Genomic DNA, 17,868 nt, shown 5'->3' with positions numbered 1-17,868 from the left:
TTTGGGCCGAATCTCTGACTTGCTATCCAGGACACACCTGCCTCATTCTAGTTACTTCTTTTGTTTAAACAAATGGCCTCGCTGGGCCTGCCTCCGTGATGACTTTGTTGGCCTGTGTTTTTATCTCTTGACGCAGCTCTCATTCTTCCCACTTTATCTGTGCTTTTCCATCAAGCAATCTATTAGCTTATTTTTATCTTGTTTGGCTCCTTTACCTCTTATTTGCACTTTAAATGAAAGACACAAAACACATGGGGAGAGGAGTTGTGAAGACTGCCCATGTCCCTAACCTGACGGCCTTGCTGCTTCTGATCAGTTCTGGCAAGATCCAGATTGTACTGGAAATTCAGCCAATGAAGTCCTCACCCCCAGCATTAGTCTGCTAGGGCTGCTAGAACAAGATAACTGGCTGGGTGGCTTAGACAACAGCAGTGTATTACCTTGCAGCTCTGGAGGCTGGATGCCTGAGATGAAGGTGTTGCAGGATTGGTCCCTCCTGAGGCCAGGAGGGAGAATCTGTTCCATCCTCTCTCCCAGCTTCTGGTGGTTTCTGGCAATCGTTGGCATTCCTTGGCTTGTGGACACGTCACCCTGATCTCTGCCTTCATCTTCACACAACATGCTCCCTGTGTGCAAGTCTGTGTCTCAATTTCCATCTTTTATAAGGATACCAGTCCTGGTGGATCAGGGCCCATCCTACTTCAGCATGACCTCATCTTAACTAATTACTTCTTCAACAACCCGTTTCCAATAAGGTCACATTCTGAGGTGCTGGAGCTTAGGGCTTCAACTTAGGAATCTTGGGGGATACAATTCAGCCCACAACACCTGCAAACATCACCTGGGAGGATTCCAGCTTTTTGGAGAAATGCCGTCACTACTTTCATTGCTTTGTACATTTGAAATGATGACTTCACAGGAGTCTGTGAGGTGGTCGGAGTGTGTAGTCCATACAGCTCACTGTGGGTGCTCTATTTCTGTTCTGCTTGAAGCTGCTCGACACCTCAGTTCTGTGTCACTCTGTGCCTGTCGCAGGCGGAGCTGGGGGGAGGCAAAGTCATATGCGGCAATTCGGCCTTCGAGTCTGTGTTCCTCCTTCCACCCGCAGCTTCCTCCCCACGCTGCCTGTGCCCTCTGAGGCCCACAAGGGCCACTGCTCTTCTTTCTGAACGTTGCTGCCTGCTTGTGATCAGGAATTTGTGTTTCTATTTCTTTTGCTTGCCTTTTTTCCCTTTAATGAATTGATTTAGTGTTGAGGTATAATTGACGTATAACATTGTTAACTTCAGGTGTACAGCATAATGATTTGATATTTGTATACATTGCAAAATGGTCACCACAGTAAATCTAGTTCACCCCCGTCACCCTATGTTTATAGATAGAGAATTTTAAATTTTCTTGTGCTGAGAAATTTTAAGATCTACTCTCTTAGCAATTGCTTGCTATTTTTGAGAGCTTCATCTCAGGTCACTTTAGAATACTTCCACAGTCCCATGCAGCCAACATTTTATTTTGCATTTGTAGGGAACACCTTATATTAATGAGTTTCTAGAAAAGTTCTCAACTGAGCACATACATAGTCTAGGCACAGCTGGGAGTGTGCAAAGCTACTGCTCCGATCACTTCTCATTAGCTGGTGTGAAAGCAGTGCTCCTGCAGAAAGCTTCAGGCAACTCTGGCTGCTTAATTTTTAGCCTGTTTTAAACATCAGAAGAAGAAGGTGTTGTCTCAGGCTTTACCCTGGGGAGAGGTCGCACTGAGCAGGGGCTGTTGACTTGGCCTTCCTCCGGAGAGTAGGTGGGATGACCAGGGATGGGGAGTAGAGTGGGGGGGAGCAGTGGAGTCCTGGCGGAACGACGGCATTTTAAAAGACCAGCAAAGAAAGAGGGACCCCTAAAGGAGACCGGGGCAGGTCAGGAAGGACGGCGGACAAGCAGGAAAGTGCAGTGTCACAGAAGCCAAGGCACTTCCAGGAGGGCAAGGATCCAGTTCTGAATGTCAAGAACGTTGGTGACGTTTGCAGTGCTGGATTTGGTGGAAATGGTGCTCATTGCACTGAAGCTCACGTAAGAATTGATTAGGCACGTTCAGAGGAGCAATGGGTTCCCTGCAGAATTATGAACGGTTGGGGAAGAAGAGAGAGAGTCAGTGCCTGAAGTTGGTTTTCAGGCCTGGGAGAGATCCTATTCAGTGCTGAGGTGTTTTGAGTCTTCCGTATCCCCAGGGACTGCTTGCCAGGGTGTCATCTGACATATTTCTCTGCTCTTGGTACTTCTGCAAATTGGTCACTAGATTTTGAGGCTTGATCCGAGTCAGGTTTGATGATTTGGGCAAGGCTACTACTTCCAAGGTGGTGCTGTGGAGACATGAGTGCCTTTTTCTGTGAATTTGCTGGCATTGATGATTGTTGCCCGGAAACATTAATTCGTTTAGGCATTACAAATGTGATTCTAAACACATTTCTTAATATTATCAATGGGTACACATTGCATATTGTCTGCCAAGTGAAACTGCAGATTAATTTTTTATTAGAAAAATAGTGATTGATGTTTTACTATATGTCAAGCACTGTTCTAAGTCCTAAGGATAGAATGATATATAAACATCTATACCAAGGTCTGGGTTTATGAAGTTTATAGTAAAAAAAATCTCAGGGTTTTGTGAATTTGATGAGTTTTGTTGCAGAGCTGCTCAAACTGCATGCAGAGCCAATGACCAGTGAGGACTGTGAAGGAGGAAGTGTGAGCAGCTGGGATGTGACGGTGGGCTGGGGCAGTGGCGTGATGCACAGGGTACCCAGGAATGTTTGTAGTAGCCAGGGACTGAATGGTGCTTGGAAAAGGTGATGAAGCACTGAAATAATTTTCAAAAATGATCTATTATCTTGCCAGAAAAATCACATTCAAAGTACAGAGGATTTCATCATGTTATTCTACAACAAGATATCATGTGAAAACAACACACAGACAAACCTATTAGAATGGCCAGAATCCAGAACACTGACAACACCCAATGCTGGTGAGAAAGGGGAGCGACAGGAACCCTCATTCATTGCTGCTGGGAATGCAAAGTGGTACAGCCACTTTGGAAGACAGTTTGTCAGTTCCTTACACAACTAAACAACCTCTTGCCATTCAATCCAACAATCATGCTTCTTGGCATTTGCCCAAAGGAATTGAACACTTATATCCACACGAAAACCTGCACATGGTTGTTTATAGCAGCTTTATTCGTAAGTTCCCAAACTTGGAAGCAACTAAGATGTCCTTCAGTAGGTGAATGGTACTGTGTTACATCAGATGATGAAATATTATTTAATGCTAAAAAGAAACAAGCTATCAAACATGCAAACACAGGGGAATCTTAAATCTATATTACTAAGTGAAAGAAGACAATATGAAAAGGCTACGTACTGTATGATTCCAACTATGACACTCTGGAAAAGGTAAAACTATGGAGGCAATAAAAAAATCAATGGTTGCCAGGGATTGAGCGGAGGGAAGGATGATTAGGCAGGGCCCAGAGGATTTTAGGGTAGGGAAACTCCTCTGTATGACATTGTAGTGCAAACACATAGAATGTACAACACCAAGAGTAATCCCTAAGGTAAATTATGAATTTTGTGTGGTTATGATGTGTTCGTTCACCCTTGGTAAAAAATGTATCATTCTGGCGTATGATGTTGATAATGGGGGAGGCTGTGTGTGTGTGCGTGCATGTGTGCGTGCGTGTGTGCGCAAGGGCAGGGAGGTATTAAGTAAATTTCTGTACCTTCCTCTCAGCTTTGTTGTAAACCTGAAACTGTTCTAAAAAATAGTCTTTCAAACAAAACACAGCACAGACTATTCTATGTGTGTGCTGTGAATTAATATATAACTAAATAGAAATATAAAATTAACTGCTTTTTATTATTTTTGTTTCTGTTTTTACAATTAAATCCTAATCAAACTTTTCCTTCCCTATTAACGATGACATTTTGATCCCTATTTTAGGTAGATTCCCTTTCCAATTCCAAGCACCTCCAGAGGCCGGGTCTTCTTGTGACATGCGGTCTCTCTGGTTGTTGTTTTTGGGGTCATTTCATGTCACTTTACACGTGCCCAGCAGGAGGATCAGGTGGCCTGAGCATCAACGAGCATGCAAGGCGAGGCAGGTACTGCAGACCTCAGCTGGGTCTGGATTTTCCTCTGACACCAGTCGGCTATTCTGTTCATCAGGAGAGGTTAAGTGGGGTTACTCTGTGCTTCTCAGCCACCTGCCCCTGGGGCAGGGCCTGCGGCCTTCAGGTCCAGTCTTCGTCTGTTGACAGGTGGCTCGGGTCCTTACACAGAGCCTGTGCTGTGAAAGCTTCCCTGTACCTGCTCCCCAAGGGACAGCTCCACCTGAGACCCCCGAGCAAGACCCACAGAGGAAAACCAAACCAAACAAAACGAAACAGGTGCGTTGGCCCTGAAGACAGACAGCAAAACTGGGGCAAGGGCAAGCCTGACTCTTATTTTCCAGGGTCCAGCATGGCTCACAGAAAATTTTGTTTCTCCTTCTTGTTAAAATTTTGTTTATGTTCTTTCATTTTCCCAACACAGTGTCCCGTATCTGATTTCGCCTTTTATTTATATTGTCCCACAGTTTCCTTCTCTTTTCTCATACCTTCCTTTCCCTGTATGAATTTTAATTTCTCATTCGTTTCCTTTAAGCGTTTATTTTCTTACTTTTTCCATTTCTTATGAGTGTTCTCCCTTTTCTTCTTCTTTTGCCCTGGTCTTGTCTCACCTTACTTAGAGATGAAATGTTTTCTGTGGGCTTGTTATGTGGGTGAAGTGTTAACTTTGGTAAATAGCTGTATGGTTTCAGGTTGTAAACTGGAGGGCTGTGGTTTCTCTTTCCAGCATTTTGTCACATGGAACCACTTGCTGAAGAAAGGAAGCTAGTTTTTGGTAGATATGAGACTCATAGACACAATACTGTAGTTTAACACAGCACATCTTATCGTATTTTAAAATAAATTTTTTTCAAGGATGGTTTCCCTTCTCTTCTCCTCTCCTGTCCTCTCTTCTCTACTCTTTTTTTTTTCTTTTTTTGAAGTATAGTTTACAAGCAACATTATATTAGTTTCAGGTGTATGACAGAGTGGTTCAACATTTGTATTCATTACGAATTGATCACCACGATGAGTCTAGTTCATCTGTCACCATACAAAATTAATACAATATTATTATTATTTTTTTGACTGCACCACATGGCTTGCAGGGATCTTAGTTCCCGACCAGGGATTAAACCTGGACCCACGGCAGTGAAAGCGCTGTGTCCTAACCCCTGGACCACCAGGGAATTCCCAGTCCAGTATTATTAACTATAGTCCCCATGCTGTACATTACATCCCCGATATTTATTTTATAACTGGAAATTTGTATTTCTTAATCCCTTTCACCTATTTCACCTAACCTCCCATTCCCTTCCCCACTGGCAACCGCCAGCTTGTTCTCTGTATCTATAAGTCTGCTTCTGTTTTGTTTTGTTTGTTCATTTGTTTTATTTTTTTAGATTACTCATACAAATGAAATCATATGGTATTTCTTTCTCTGACTTATTTCACTTAGCATAATACCCTCTAGGTCCATCCTTGATGTTTCAAAGAGCAAGATTTCATTATCTTTTAATGGCTGAGTAATAGTCCATTGTGTATATATGTACCACATCTTCTTTATCCATTCATCTGTTGATGGACACTTAGGTTGCTTCCATATCTTGGCCATTGTAAATAATGCTGCAGTGAATATAGGGGTGCATGTATCTTTTCAAATTAGTGTTTTCATTTTCTTTGGATAAATACCCAAAAGTGAAATTGCTGGATCATACTGTAGTTACACTTTTAATTTTTTGAGGAAAATCCATACTGTTTTCCACAATGGCTGTACCAATTTATTATGTTCCCACCAATAGTGCACAAGGGTTCCCTTCTTTCCTCATCCTTGCCAGTACTTGTTATGTCTTGTCTTTTTGATGATAGCCGTTTTGACAGGTGTGAGGTGGTATCTTATTGTGGTTTTGATTTGCACTTCCCTGATGATTAGTGATGTTGAGCATCTTTTCATGTGTCTGTTGGCCATCTGTATGTGTCTTCTTTAGAAAAATGTCTATTCAGGTCCTCTGCCCATTTTTATTTTATTTTTTTGCGGTACAGAGGCCTCTCACTGCTGTGGCCTCTCCCGTTGCGGAGCACAGGCTCCGGACGTGCAGGCTCAGAGGCCATGACTCACGGGCCCAGCCACTCCACGGCACACGTGGGATCTTCCCGGACCGGGGCACGAACCCGTGTCCCCTGCATCGGCAGGCGGACTCTCAACCACTGCACCACCAGGAAAGCCCTCTGCCCATTTTTAAATTGAGTTATTTGCTTTTGTGACATTGAGTTGTGTGAGTTCTTTAAATATTTTGGATACCAACCCCTTATCAGATACGTCACTTGCAAATATCTTCTCCCATTCAGTGGCTGCCTTTTTGTTTTGTTGATGGCTCCCTTTGCTGTGCAAAAGCTTTTTAGTTTAATATGGTCCCATTGTTTATATTTGCTTTTGTTGCCCTTCTTTGCTTTTTTAATTGGAAGACAAGAAAGTGGCTCCCAGACAAGCCCTGAACAAATTTGTGACACAGGTAGAGGCTGTGACAGAAGCTCTCACCTTCCTGCATTTCTTATCTGGAGTCTCTGTGCTTTATGACACCATTACTGTTCTTTTTACTTAGACAGTAGGTCAGAATTCCTTGTTGGCAACTGTGAAGCTATCAAATTAAAAAGGTGTTAATAACTACTGAATAGATAGACATGTTACCATTCTGGGCTATTGTAATTTTGAAAAATAATTCCTGAAGTTTATTCTCTAGATCAAGTTCTTAAACTGCTTGCTCTCAGGATCCCTTTATACTCTTAACATTTTTTTTATTGTGGTAAGACCATTTAATATGTGATCTAAATTCTTAACAGGTTTTTTTAGTATAGAAGCAGTGTTGTTACCTACATGCACTATGTTGTACAGCACATCTTGAGAGCTTATTTATCTTGCATAACTGAAATTTAATACCCATTGATTAGCAACTCCTCATTTCTTCCTTCTCCCAGACCCTGGAAACCACTGTTCTATTCTTTGCTTCTATGACTTGACTATTTTAGATACTTCATAGAAGTGCAATCATGCAGTATTTGTCCTTCTGTGATGGGCTTATTTCACTTAGCACAGAGTCCTCCAGGTTCATCCCTGTTGTCTCATATTGCACAGTTTTCTTCTCTTTAAGGCTGAATAATGTCTCATTGTATGTATATTCCACATTTTCTTTATCCACTTATCCATCGATGGACATTTAGGTTGCTTCCATGTCTTGGCTGTTTGAATAGTGCTGCAATAAATATAGGAGTGCTGCTTCTGGATGAATACCCATAAGTGCTATTGCTGAATCACGTGGTAGTCCTATTTTTAATTTTTTAAAGTAACCTCCATAATGTTTTCCATAGAGGCTGTACCATTTTACCTTCCTACAAACAATATACAAAATTTCCAATTTCTCCACATCTTCACCAACAACTAATTTCTTTCTTCCTTCCTCTCCCTCCCCTCTCTCCCTCCATTCCTTCCTTCCTTCCTTTTATATTAGTCATCCTAACAGATGTAAGGTGATATCTCATTGTGGTTTTGGTTTGCCTTTCCCCAGTGATTAGTGACATTGAGCATCTTTTCATGTATCTGTTGACCATTTATATGTCTTATTATGTAAATCAAGTCTTTAGTCCATTTTTTAAATTGGGCAATTAGTTTATTTTGCTGTTGAGCTATAGGAATTCCTTATATATTTTGGAAATTAACCCTTATCAGATATAAGGTTTACAAATATTTCTCTTGTTCTTTAGGTGTTTTTTTTCTCTCTCCTTTGCAGTTCAGAAGCCTTTTAGTTTGATGTAGTCCCACTGGCCTATTTTTGCTCTATTGCCTGTGCTTTTGGTGTCATATCCAGGAGATCACTGCCAAGGCCAAAGTCATAATATGTTTTCTTCAGGAGTTTTGGAGTATCAGATACTACGTTTAAGTCTTTAATCCATTTTGAGTTGATTTTTATGTATGGTGTAAGATAATGGTCCAATTTCATTCTTTCACAACGTGTATATCCAGTTTTTCCAACTACATTTGTTGAAGAGACAATCCTTTTCCCATTGTGTATTCTTGATACTCTTGTTGAAGATCAGTTGACCATGCATGTGTGGATTTACTTATGGGCTTCCTAGTCTCTTTCATTGGTCTGTATTTATGTCTTTATGCCAGTACCACACTGTTTTAATTATTGGAGCTTTGTAATATAGTTTGAGATCATGAAGTGTGATGCCTCCAGCTTTGTTCTTTTCTGAGATTGTTTTGGCTATTTGTGGTCTTTTGTGGTTCCATATGAATTTTATAATTATTTTTTCCCTTTACTCTCTTAAAGTTATTGAGGACCCCAAAGAGTTTTTTGTTTATGTGTGTTATAACCATCAATATTTACTGTATTAGAAATTAAAATTAAGTAAAACTGAAAAGACCAGAATTTATAAGCACATACCCATTAGCCATCAGAGCCTCTGAAAACATCAGTATCTTCTTATATGAGTGAATTTCTAAGAATATATATATATATATATATATATATATATTCTTGTATGATAAGAGTTAAAAAGGTAAATTAAATCTTAATATAACTATTAAAATAAGTTTGATTTTGCAGGTCTCAGAGGGAGATACAGAAACTCCCTGAGGTCTTCAGACCACACTATATGAACTACTGACTTACTTAGCTAGTGAATATTTACTGAGTGCTCTGTGCTGGGTATTCTAGCTGTGGTGGTAGGAAGGTAGGAAAATACTGGATGACCTTCTTAGTATCCAGGAATTCATATCACATGTGGGTCCCTACCCTATCTCTGCATAAGACAACTCATATATCTGAAAAATAAGTTTATGTATTTATTCAATGAAAATGATTTTCTCTCTCTTTTACGACCATTGAAATCTTAGTTGGTATGATAAAAAGCTGGATATTTGATACTTAAACACTCGGTGTTTGAGTCACCAGCCCAGCATTACCACAGAACAGTACTGTGAAATTCAGCCTGTTGATATGATCACTACCAAGAAAAGCTCCAGCGGGTTCAATTATGTTTCTTATTATACAGTTAACAGAGTAAAAATTGAAGGAATATGTGTGAACAGTCATATCCTCTTCTCTATTTATGTTCTAGCCTCTTTCAAAAGCCTTTTTCTTACATAAAATGTGATATAAAGATATTTACAATTAGTAAAACTATGTGAAATAACATCACCAATCATTTTTTTAAATTAATTAATTTTTTTAACATCTTTATTGGCATATAATTGCTTTACAATGGTGTGTTAGTTTCTGCTTTATAACAAAGTGAATCAGGAGTGGTATATGTGGTATATGTGGTATATGTCCAGGAGTGGTATTCCTGGGTTGTAGGGTAGTTCTATTTTTAGTTTGTTAAGGAACCTCCATACTGTTCTCCATAGTGGCTGTATCAATTTACACTCCCACCAACAGTGCAAGAGGGTTCCCTTTTCTCCACACCCTCTCCAGCATTTATTGTTTGTAGATTTTTTGATGATGGCCATTCTGACTGGTGTGAGATGATACCTCATTGTAGTTTTGATTTGCATTTCTCTAATGATTAGTGATGTTCAGAATCCTTTCATGTGGTTGTTGGCAATCTGTATATCTTCTTTGGAGAAATGGCTATTTAGGTCTTCTGCTCATTTTTGGATAGGGTTGTTTGTTTTATTGATATTGAGCTGTATGAGCTGCTTGTAAATTTTGGAGATTAATCCTTTGTCAGTTACTTCATTTGCAGATATTTTCTCCCATTCTGAAAGTTATCTTTTCATCTTGTTTATGTTTTCCTTTGCTGTGTGAAAGCTTTTAAGTTTCATTAGGTCCCATTTGTTTATTTTTGTTTTTATTTCCATTTCTCTAGGAGATGGGTCAAAAAGGATCTTGCTGTGATTTATGTCATAGAGTGTTCTGCCTATGTTTACTGCTAAGACTTTTCTAGTGTCTGGCCTTACATTTAGGTCTTTAATCCATTTTGAGTTTATTTTTGTCTATGGTGTTAGGGAGTGTTCTAATTTCATTCTTTTACATGTAGCTGTCCAGGTTTTCCAGCACCACTTATTGAAGAGGCTGTTTTTCTCCATTGTATATTCTTGCCTCCTTTATCAAAAATAAGGTGACCATATGTGTTTGGTTTATCTCTGGGATTTCTATCCTGTTCCACTGATCTATATTTCTGTTTTTGTGCCAGTACCATACTGTCTTGATTACTGTAACTTTGTTGTATAGTGTGAAGTCCAGGAGCCTGATCCCTCCAGCTCCGTTTTTCTTTCTCTAGATTGCTTTGACTATTTGGGGTCTTTTGTGTTTCCATACAAATTGTGAAATTTTTTGTTCCAGTTCTGTGAAAAAAGCCATTGGTAGTTTGATAGGGATTGAATTGAATCTGTAGATTGCTTATGGTAGTATAGTCATTTTCACAATGTTGATTCTTCCAATCCAAGAACATGGTATATCTCTCCATCTGTATCATCTTTACTTTCTTTCATCAGTGTCTTATAGTTTTCTGCATACAGGTCTTTTGTCTCCTTAGGTAGGTTTATTCCTAGGTATTTTATTCTTCTTGTTGCAATGGTAAATGTGAGTGTTTCCTTAACTTATCTTTCAGATTTTTCATCATTAGTGTATAGGAATGCAAGAGACTTCTGTGCCTTAATTTTGCATCCTGCTACTTTGCCAAATTCATTGATTACCTCTAATAGTTTTCTGGTAGCATCTTTAGGATTCTCTATATATAGCATCATGTCATCTGTAAACAGCAACAGCTTAACTTCTTCTTTTCCTATTTGGATTCCTTTTATTTCTTTTTCTTCTCTGATTTCCATGCTTAGGACTTCCAAAACTATGTTGAATAAGAGTGGTGAGAGTGGACATCCTTGTCTTGTTCCTGAACTTAGAACAATGCTTTAAGTTTTTTACCATTGAGAATGATGTTTGCTGTGGGTTTGTCATATATGGCCTTTATTATGTTGAAATAGGTTCCCTCTATGCCCACTTTCTGGAGAGTTTTTATCATAAATTGGTGTTGAATTTTGTCAAAAGCTTTTTCTGCATCTACTGAGATGATCGTATGGTTTTTATTTTTCAATTTGTTAATATGGTGTATGACACTGGTTGATTTGCATATATTGAAGAAATCTTACATCTCTGGGATAAATCCCACTTGATCATGGTGTATGATCCGTTTAATGTGTTGTTCGATTCTGTTTGCTACTATTTTGTTGAGGAATTTTGCACCTATATTCATCAGTGATATTGGTCTGTAACTTTCTTTTTTTGTAGTATCTTTGTCTGGTTTTGGTATCAGGGTGATGGGGGCCTCATAGAATGAAATTGGGAGTTTTCCTTCCTCTGCAATTTTTTGGAAGAGTTTGGGAATGATGGGTGTTAACTCTTCTCTAAATGTTTGATAGAATTCACCTTGAAGCCATCTGGTCCTGGATTTTGTTCCTTGGACGATTTTTAATCATATTTTCAATTTCATTACTTGTGATTGGTCTGTTCGTATTTTCTCTTTCTTCCTGGTTTAGTCTTGGAGGGTTATACCTTTCTAGGAACTTGTCCATTTCTTCCAGGTTGTCCATTTTATTGCCATAGACTTGCTTGTAGTAGTCTCTTAAGATGCTTTGTATTTCTGCGGTGTCTGTTGTAACTTCTCCTTTTTCATTTCTAATTCTATTGATTTGAGTCTTCTCCCTTTTTTCTTGATGAGTCTGGCTAATGGTTTCTCAACATTTTTTATGTTCTCAAACAACCAGCTTTTAGTTTTATTGATCTTTGCTGTTGTTTTCTTTGTTTCTATTTCATTTATTTCGGCTCTGATCTTTATGATTTCTTTCCTTCTGCTATCTTTGGGTTTTGTTTGTTCTTCTTTCTCTAGTTCCTTTAGATGTAACCTTAGATTGTTTATTTGAGATTTTTCTTTTTTCTTGAGGTAGGCTTGTATAGCCATAAACTTCTCTCTTAGAACTGCTTTTGCTGCATCTCAGAAGTTTTGGATCATTGTGTTTTCATTGTCATTTGTCTCTAGGTGTTTTTTGACTTCCTCTTTGATTTCTTCAGTGATCTCTTGGTTATTTAGTAACGTATTGTTTGGCCTCCATGTGTTTCTGTGTTTTACGTTTTTTTCCCTGTATTTGATTCCTAATCTCATAGTGTTGTGGTTAGAAAAGATGCTTGATATGATTTCATTTTTCTTAAATTTACTGAGGCTTGATTTGTGACCCAAGATGTGATCTATCCTGTAGAATGTTCCATGCGCACTTGAGAAGAAAGTGTAATCTGCTGTTTTTGGATCAAATGTCATATAAATATCAATTAAATATATCTGGTCTATTGTGTCATTTAAAGCTTGTGTTTCCGTATTAATTTTCTGTTTGGATGATCTCTCCAATGGTGTAAGTGAATTGTTAAAGTCCCCCACTATTATTGTGTTACTGTTGATTTCCTCTTGTATAGCTGTTAGCAGTTGCCTTATGTATTGAGGTGCTCTGATGTTGGGTGCATGTATATTTATAATTGTTATATCTTCTTCTTGGATTGATCCCTTGATCATTACATAGTGTCCTTCCTTGTCTCTTGTAACATTCTTTATTTTAAAGTCTATTTTATCTGATATGAGTATTGCTACTCCAGCTTTCTTTTGATTTCCATTTGTGTGGAATATCTTCTTCCATCCCCTCACTTTCAGTCTGTGTGTATCCCTAGGTCTGAAGTGGGTCTCTTGTAGACAGCATATATATGGGTCTTTTTTTATATCCATTCAGCCAGTCTATATCTTTTGGTTGGAGCATTTAATCCATTTACATTTAAGGTAATTATCGATATGTATGTTCCTATTACCATTTTCTTAGTGGTTTTGGGTTTGTTGTTGTAGATCTTTTCCTTCTCTTGTGTTTCCTGCCTTCAGAAGTTCCTTTAGTATTTGTTGTAAAGCTGGTTTGGTGGTGCTGAATTCTCTTAGCTTTTGCTTTTTTTGTAAAGATTTTAACTTCTCCGTCATATCTGAATGAGATCCTTGCTGGGTAGAGTAATCTTGGTTGTAGGTTTTTCCCTTTCATAACTTTAAATATGTCCTGCCACTCCCTTCTGGCCTGTAGAGTTTCTGCTGAAAGGTCAGCTGTTAACCTTATGGGGATTCCCTTGTATCTTATTTGTTGTTTTTCCCTTGCTGCTTTTAATATTTTTTCTTTGTTTTTAATTTTTGACAGTTTGATTAATATGTGTCTTGCATGTTTCTCCTTGGATTTATCCTGTTGGGACTCCCTGTGCTTCGTGGACTTGATTAACTATTTCCTTTCCCATATTAGGGAAGTTTTCAACTATAATCTCTTCAAATATTTTCTCAGTCCCTTTCTTTTTCTCTTCTTCTTCTGCGACCCCTTTAAATTGAATGTTCGTGGGTTTAATGTTGTCCCTGAGGTCTCTGAGACTGTCCTCAATTCTTTCATTTTTTTTTCTTTATTCTGCTCTGCAGTAGTTATTTTCACTATTTTATCTTCCAGGTCACTTATCTGTTCTTCTCTGTCAGTTATTCTGCTATTGATCCCCTCTAGAGAATTTTTAATTTCATTTATTGTGTTGTTCATCACTGTTTGCTCTTTAGTTCTTCTAGGTCCTTGTTAAACATTTCTTGTATTTTCTCCATTCTATTTCCAAGATTTTGGATCGTCTTTACTATCATTACTCTGAATTCTTTTTCAGGTAGACTGCCTATTTTCTCTTCATTTGTTTGCTCTGGTGGGTTTTTACCTTGCTCCTTCTTCTGCTGTGTGTTTTTCTGTCTTCTCATTTTGCTTAACTTACTGTGTTTGGGGTCTCCTTTTCACAGGCTGGAGGTTCATAGTTCCCATCGTTTTTGGTGTCTTCCCCCATTAGCTAAGGTTCGTTCTTTGGGTTGTGTAGGCTTCCTGGTGGAGGGGACTAGTGCCTATGTTCTGGTGGATGAGGCTGGATCTTGTCTTTCTGGTGGGCAGGACCACGTCTGGTGGTGTGTTTTGGAGTGTCTGTGACCTTGTTATGATTTTAGGCAGTCTCTCTGCTAATGGGTGGGGTTGTGTTCCTATCTTACTGGTTGTTTGGTTAGGGTGTCCAGCACTGTAGCTTGCTGGTTGTTGAGTGGAGCTGGGTCTTAGCATTGAGACGGAGATCTCTGGGAGAGCTTTCGCTGTTTGATGTTACGTGGAGCCAGGAGGTCTCTGGTGGACCAATGTCCTGAACTTGGCTCTCCCACCTCAGAGGCACAGGCCTGACACCTGGGCAGAGCACCAAGACCCTGTCAGCCACCGGACTCAGAGAAAAGGGAGCAAAAAAGAAAGAAAGAAAGTAAATAAATAAATAAAATAAAATGAAGTTATTAAAATAAAAAATCATTATTAGAAAGTAATTAATAAAAGAAAGTAAAAAGAGAGCAATGAAACCAAAAATGAAATCCACCAATGATACAAGTGCTAAAAACTATACTAAACAAACAAACAAACAAAAAATAGACAGACAGAATCCTAGGACAAATGGTAAAATCAAAGCTATACCGACAAAAGCACAAAGAAGCATACATACACACACTCACAAAAAGAGAAGGAAGAAAAATATTATATCTATATATAAAGAAAAAGGAGGAAGAGAGCAGCCAAATCAATAAACAAATCTACCAATGATAATATGCTCTAAGTACTAAACTAACATAAACATAAAACCAGAAACAAATTAGATGCAGAAAGAAAACCCCAAGTCTGCAGTTGCTCCCAAAGTCCACCGCCTCAATTTTGGGATGATTCGTTATCTATTCAGGTATTCCACAGATGCAGGTACATCAAGTTGATTGTGGAGATTTAATCTGCTGCTCCTGAGGCTGCTGGGAGATATTTCCCTTTCTCTTCTTTGTTCACACAGCTCCTGGGGTTCAGCTTTGGATTTGGCCCTGCCTCTGCGTGTAGGTCGCCTGAGGGCATCTGTTCTTTGCTCAGACAGGACGGGATTAAAGTAGCAGCTGATTAGGGGGCTGTGGCTCACTCAGGTCAGAGGGAGGGAGGGGTATGGAATGCAGACCACATAACGTTGCACCAGCCTGAGGCTCGCTGCGTGTTCTCCTGGTGAAGTTGTCCCTGGATCACGGGACCCTGGTGGTGGCGGGCTGCACAGGCTTCCAGGAGGGGAGATATAGATAGTGACCTGGGCTGGCACACAGGCTTCTTGGTGGCAGCAGCAGCAGCCTTAGCATCTCATGCCCGTTTCTGGGGTCCACACTGATAGCCGTGGCTTGCGCCTGTCTCTGGAGCTCATTTAGGCGGTGCTCTGAATCCCGTCTCCTCATGCACCCCGAAACAATGGTCTCCTACCTCTTAGGCAGGTCCAGACCTTTTCCCGGACTCCCTCCCGGCTAGCCATGGTGCACTAGCCCCCTTCAGGCTGTGTTCACGCTGCCAACCCCAGTCCTCTCCCTGGGATCCAACCGAAGCCCGAGCCTCAGCTCCCAGCCCCCGCCCGCCCCGGCGGGTGAGCAGACAAGCCTCTCGGGCTGGTGAGTGCTGGTCGGCACTGATCCTCTGTGCGGGAATCTCTCCGCTGTGCCCTCTGCACCCCTGTGGCTGTGCTCTCCTCTGTGGCTCCGAAGCTTTCCCCCTCCGCCACCCGCAGTCTCCACCCGAGAAGGGGCTTCTGGTGTGTGGAAACCTTTCCTCCTTTCCTCCTTCACTGCTCCCTCCCACTGGTGCAGGTCCTGTCCCTATTCTCTTGTCTCTGTTATTTCTTTCTTATTTTGCCCTACCCAGGTACGTAGGGAGTTTCTTGCCTTTTGGGAGGTCTGAGGTCTTCTGCCAGAATTCAGTAGGTGTTCTGTAGGAGCTGTTCCACATGTAGACGTATTTCTGACGTATTTGTTGGGAGGAAGGTGATCTCCACGTCTTACTCTTTCTCCATCTTGAAGGTCTCCTCTCCATCACCAACCATTTTGATAGAACTTTCTGGGTGGCTTCCGCCTTAGCATCCAAGAATTCGAGGACCGAAGTATAATCATTTGCTTCTTCTTTTCAGACAGTTTTGAGACAGCTGTGCCATCAAATAGCCAGACAGTCTCAGAACCTGGAAAAAATGTCACACTCACCTGCCAGCCTCGAGCGAAATGGCTGTTACAAGAAGTTACATGGGAGAAGATCCAGCCCCATCAGATTGACCTCTTAACTAGCTGCAACTTGTCCCAAGGAAGAAGTTACACTTCAAAGTACCCAAGACAGATACTGAGCAACTGCACCCAGGGAATGAGGAGGGCCTTCATCACCATGCCCCACATTAGGACCTCTGACTCAGGACTCTACCGCTGTGGCTTCAAAGCCAGCACAGGAGAAACTGAAACCTTCGTGACGAAACTGATCGTAACCGATGGTGAGTAGGTGACAGATACCTTAATGTGTCAAAAATGGAAAACGCCAGCCACTGTGGATTGGTTTATTTTGTCCTTTTCATGACTTTATTATTCAAAATATCTTTAATGATTGAATTTGGTAAGTTGTCCGTTATCGAATGCTAGTGTTTATCTTGCTAATCCATCAATCACAGATTTAACAATAATAGATGTTTCCCATTTTTTTCATCTGCCACTTTCCTAAAATTAAAAAGAAAGATTCAGTCAGTCTGAAAACTACATGGTATCAACAGCCTATAAGTTTCAGCTGTATAATTTCTTTTTTTTTCAGCTGTATAATTTTTAGTTTTCCAATTACTTTAAAACTTTTTGATGGTGGTAACTAGGTTTTGTAATCCTCGTGTATCCTCAGTAATAATAAGGTGTTAGATTGGTATTTGCTGAATCAGCGTTGAGTGAAGGGTAATAAATGTTTAATAGTGTGGTTGCTACTTTGTCAGATCAGAGCTTTGGTTCCCTCAGTTTTCTCCAGAGCTGGGAGCAGGAACAGACGGGCCTTGAAGCTTTGAAACTGACCCTCAGGGCCTCTCACCTGAGCTGGTTCCTTCCAAGGCCCGGTTCTTACTTTGTATTAGTTATTTGTCTCCCGTGTCATGATGAAGCCCTAAATTGTGTAAGCTTCAGGCTCCACAAAACCTGTGTGAGTGTAAGGAAAAGTGGTATTTCAGCGACTGATGGGCAGATACAGAGAGGCCTGTGTAGACCTGCATTCCAGTTGAGTGGGAGGAAGTCTGTCTCAGACTGCCAGCTCTGCTTCCAGGCAAGTTTTCTCACTGCAGAGGGACCTGTCAGAGAAAATAATCTATATTTACTGATGACAGAAATTTTATTTCACTTTACTCTCACCCTCTTCTTTCCTCCCTCTTTTCCTTCCTCCCTTCCTTCCTTCCTTCCATCTTTCCATCTATCCATCTACCCATCCATCCATCTTTCCTTCTGCCTTTCTTCTATATGCTTCTAGCCAACTCATGTGCCTTGGCCTGTGTGTAGACTTTTAGAGCCAAGGCTTCCTAGGATGTGGCTGCCCGTTCACAGACTCTGCTTATACCGCAGGCTGAGATTCCCTCCTGCATCAGGAAGGAAGAAGAGGAGCTTTTGTATGTAGGGCAGCCTCCACTGCTGCCACTGTAGCAGCTGTGTGTGCTAAGGAGGCCCTTTGCCAGAGGTTAGCAGCGTTTGTACATAGTCACCTCTCACAGCATCAAAGCTTTCTCTACTCCTCTTGATGACAGAGGGAGCTTAGAACTTGATGAAAAAGAGGGTTGATGGAATATTGGGGGAGAGATATTAAGAGGTTCTTCATGTTG

General features: G+C 40.4%; 1 protein-coding gene across 3 annotated transcripts in view; it reads left to right on the top strand.

Annotated features, from left to right (window-relative positions):
• The window catches only part of CD226 (CD226 molecule), a 103,177-nt gene that overhangs the window by 58,407 nt on the left and 26,902 nt on the right, over positions 1-17,868 (top strand). For all 3 annotated transcript variants that reach the window (XM_033837834.2, XM_033837833.2, XM_019937199.3), the window contains exon 4: positions 16,174-16,521. In XM_033837834.2, the coding sequence (XP_033693725.1) occupies positions 16,174-16,521 (348 nt within the window). The remainder of the gene's footprint in view (positions 1-16,173; positions 16,522-17,868) is intronic.

Source organism: Tursiops truncatus, chromosome 13 (assembly GCF_011762595.2).
Source record: "Tursiops truncatus isolate mTurTru1 chromosome 13, mTurTru1.mat.Y, whole genome shotgun sequence".
Taxonomy (NCBI): Eukaryota; Metazoa; Chordata; class Mammalia; order Artiodactyla; family Delphinidae; genus Tursiops; species Tursiops truncatus.
The sequence above is the reverse complement of the archived record's forward strand: the minus strand, read 5'-3'. Positions and strand labels throughout refer to the sequence as shown.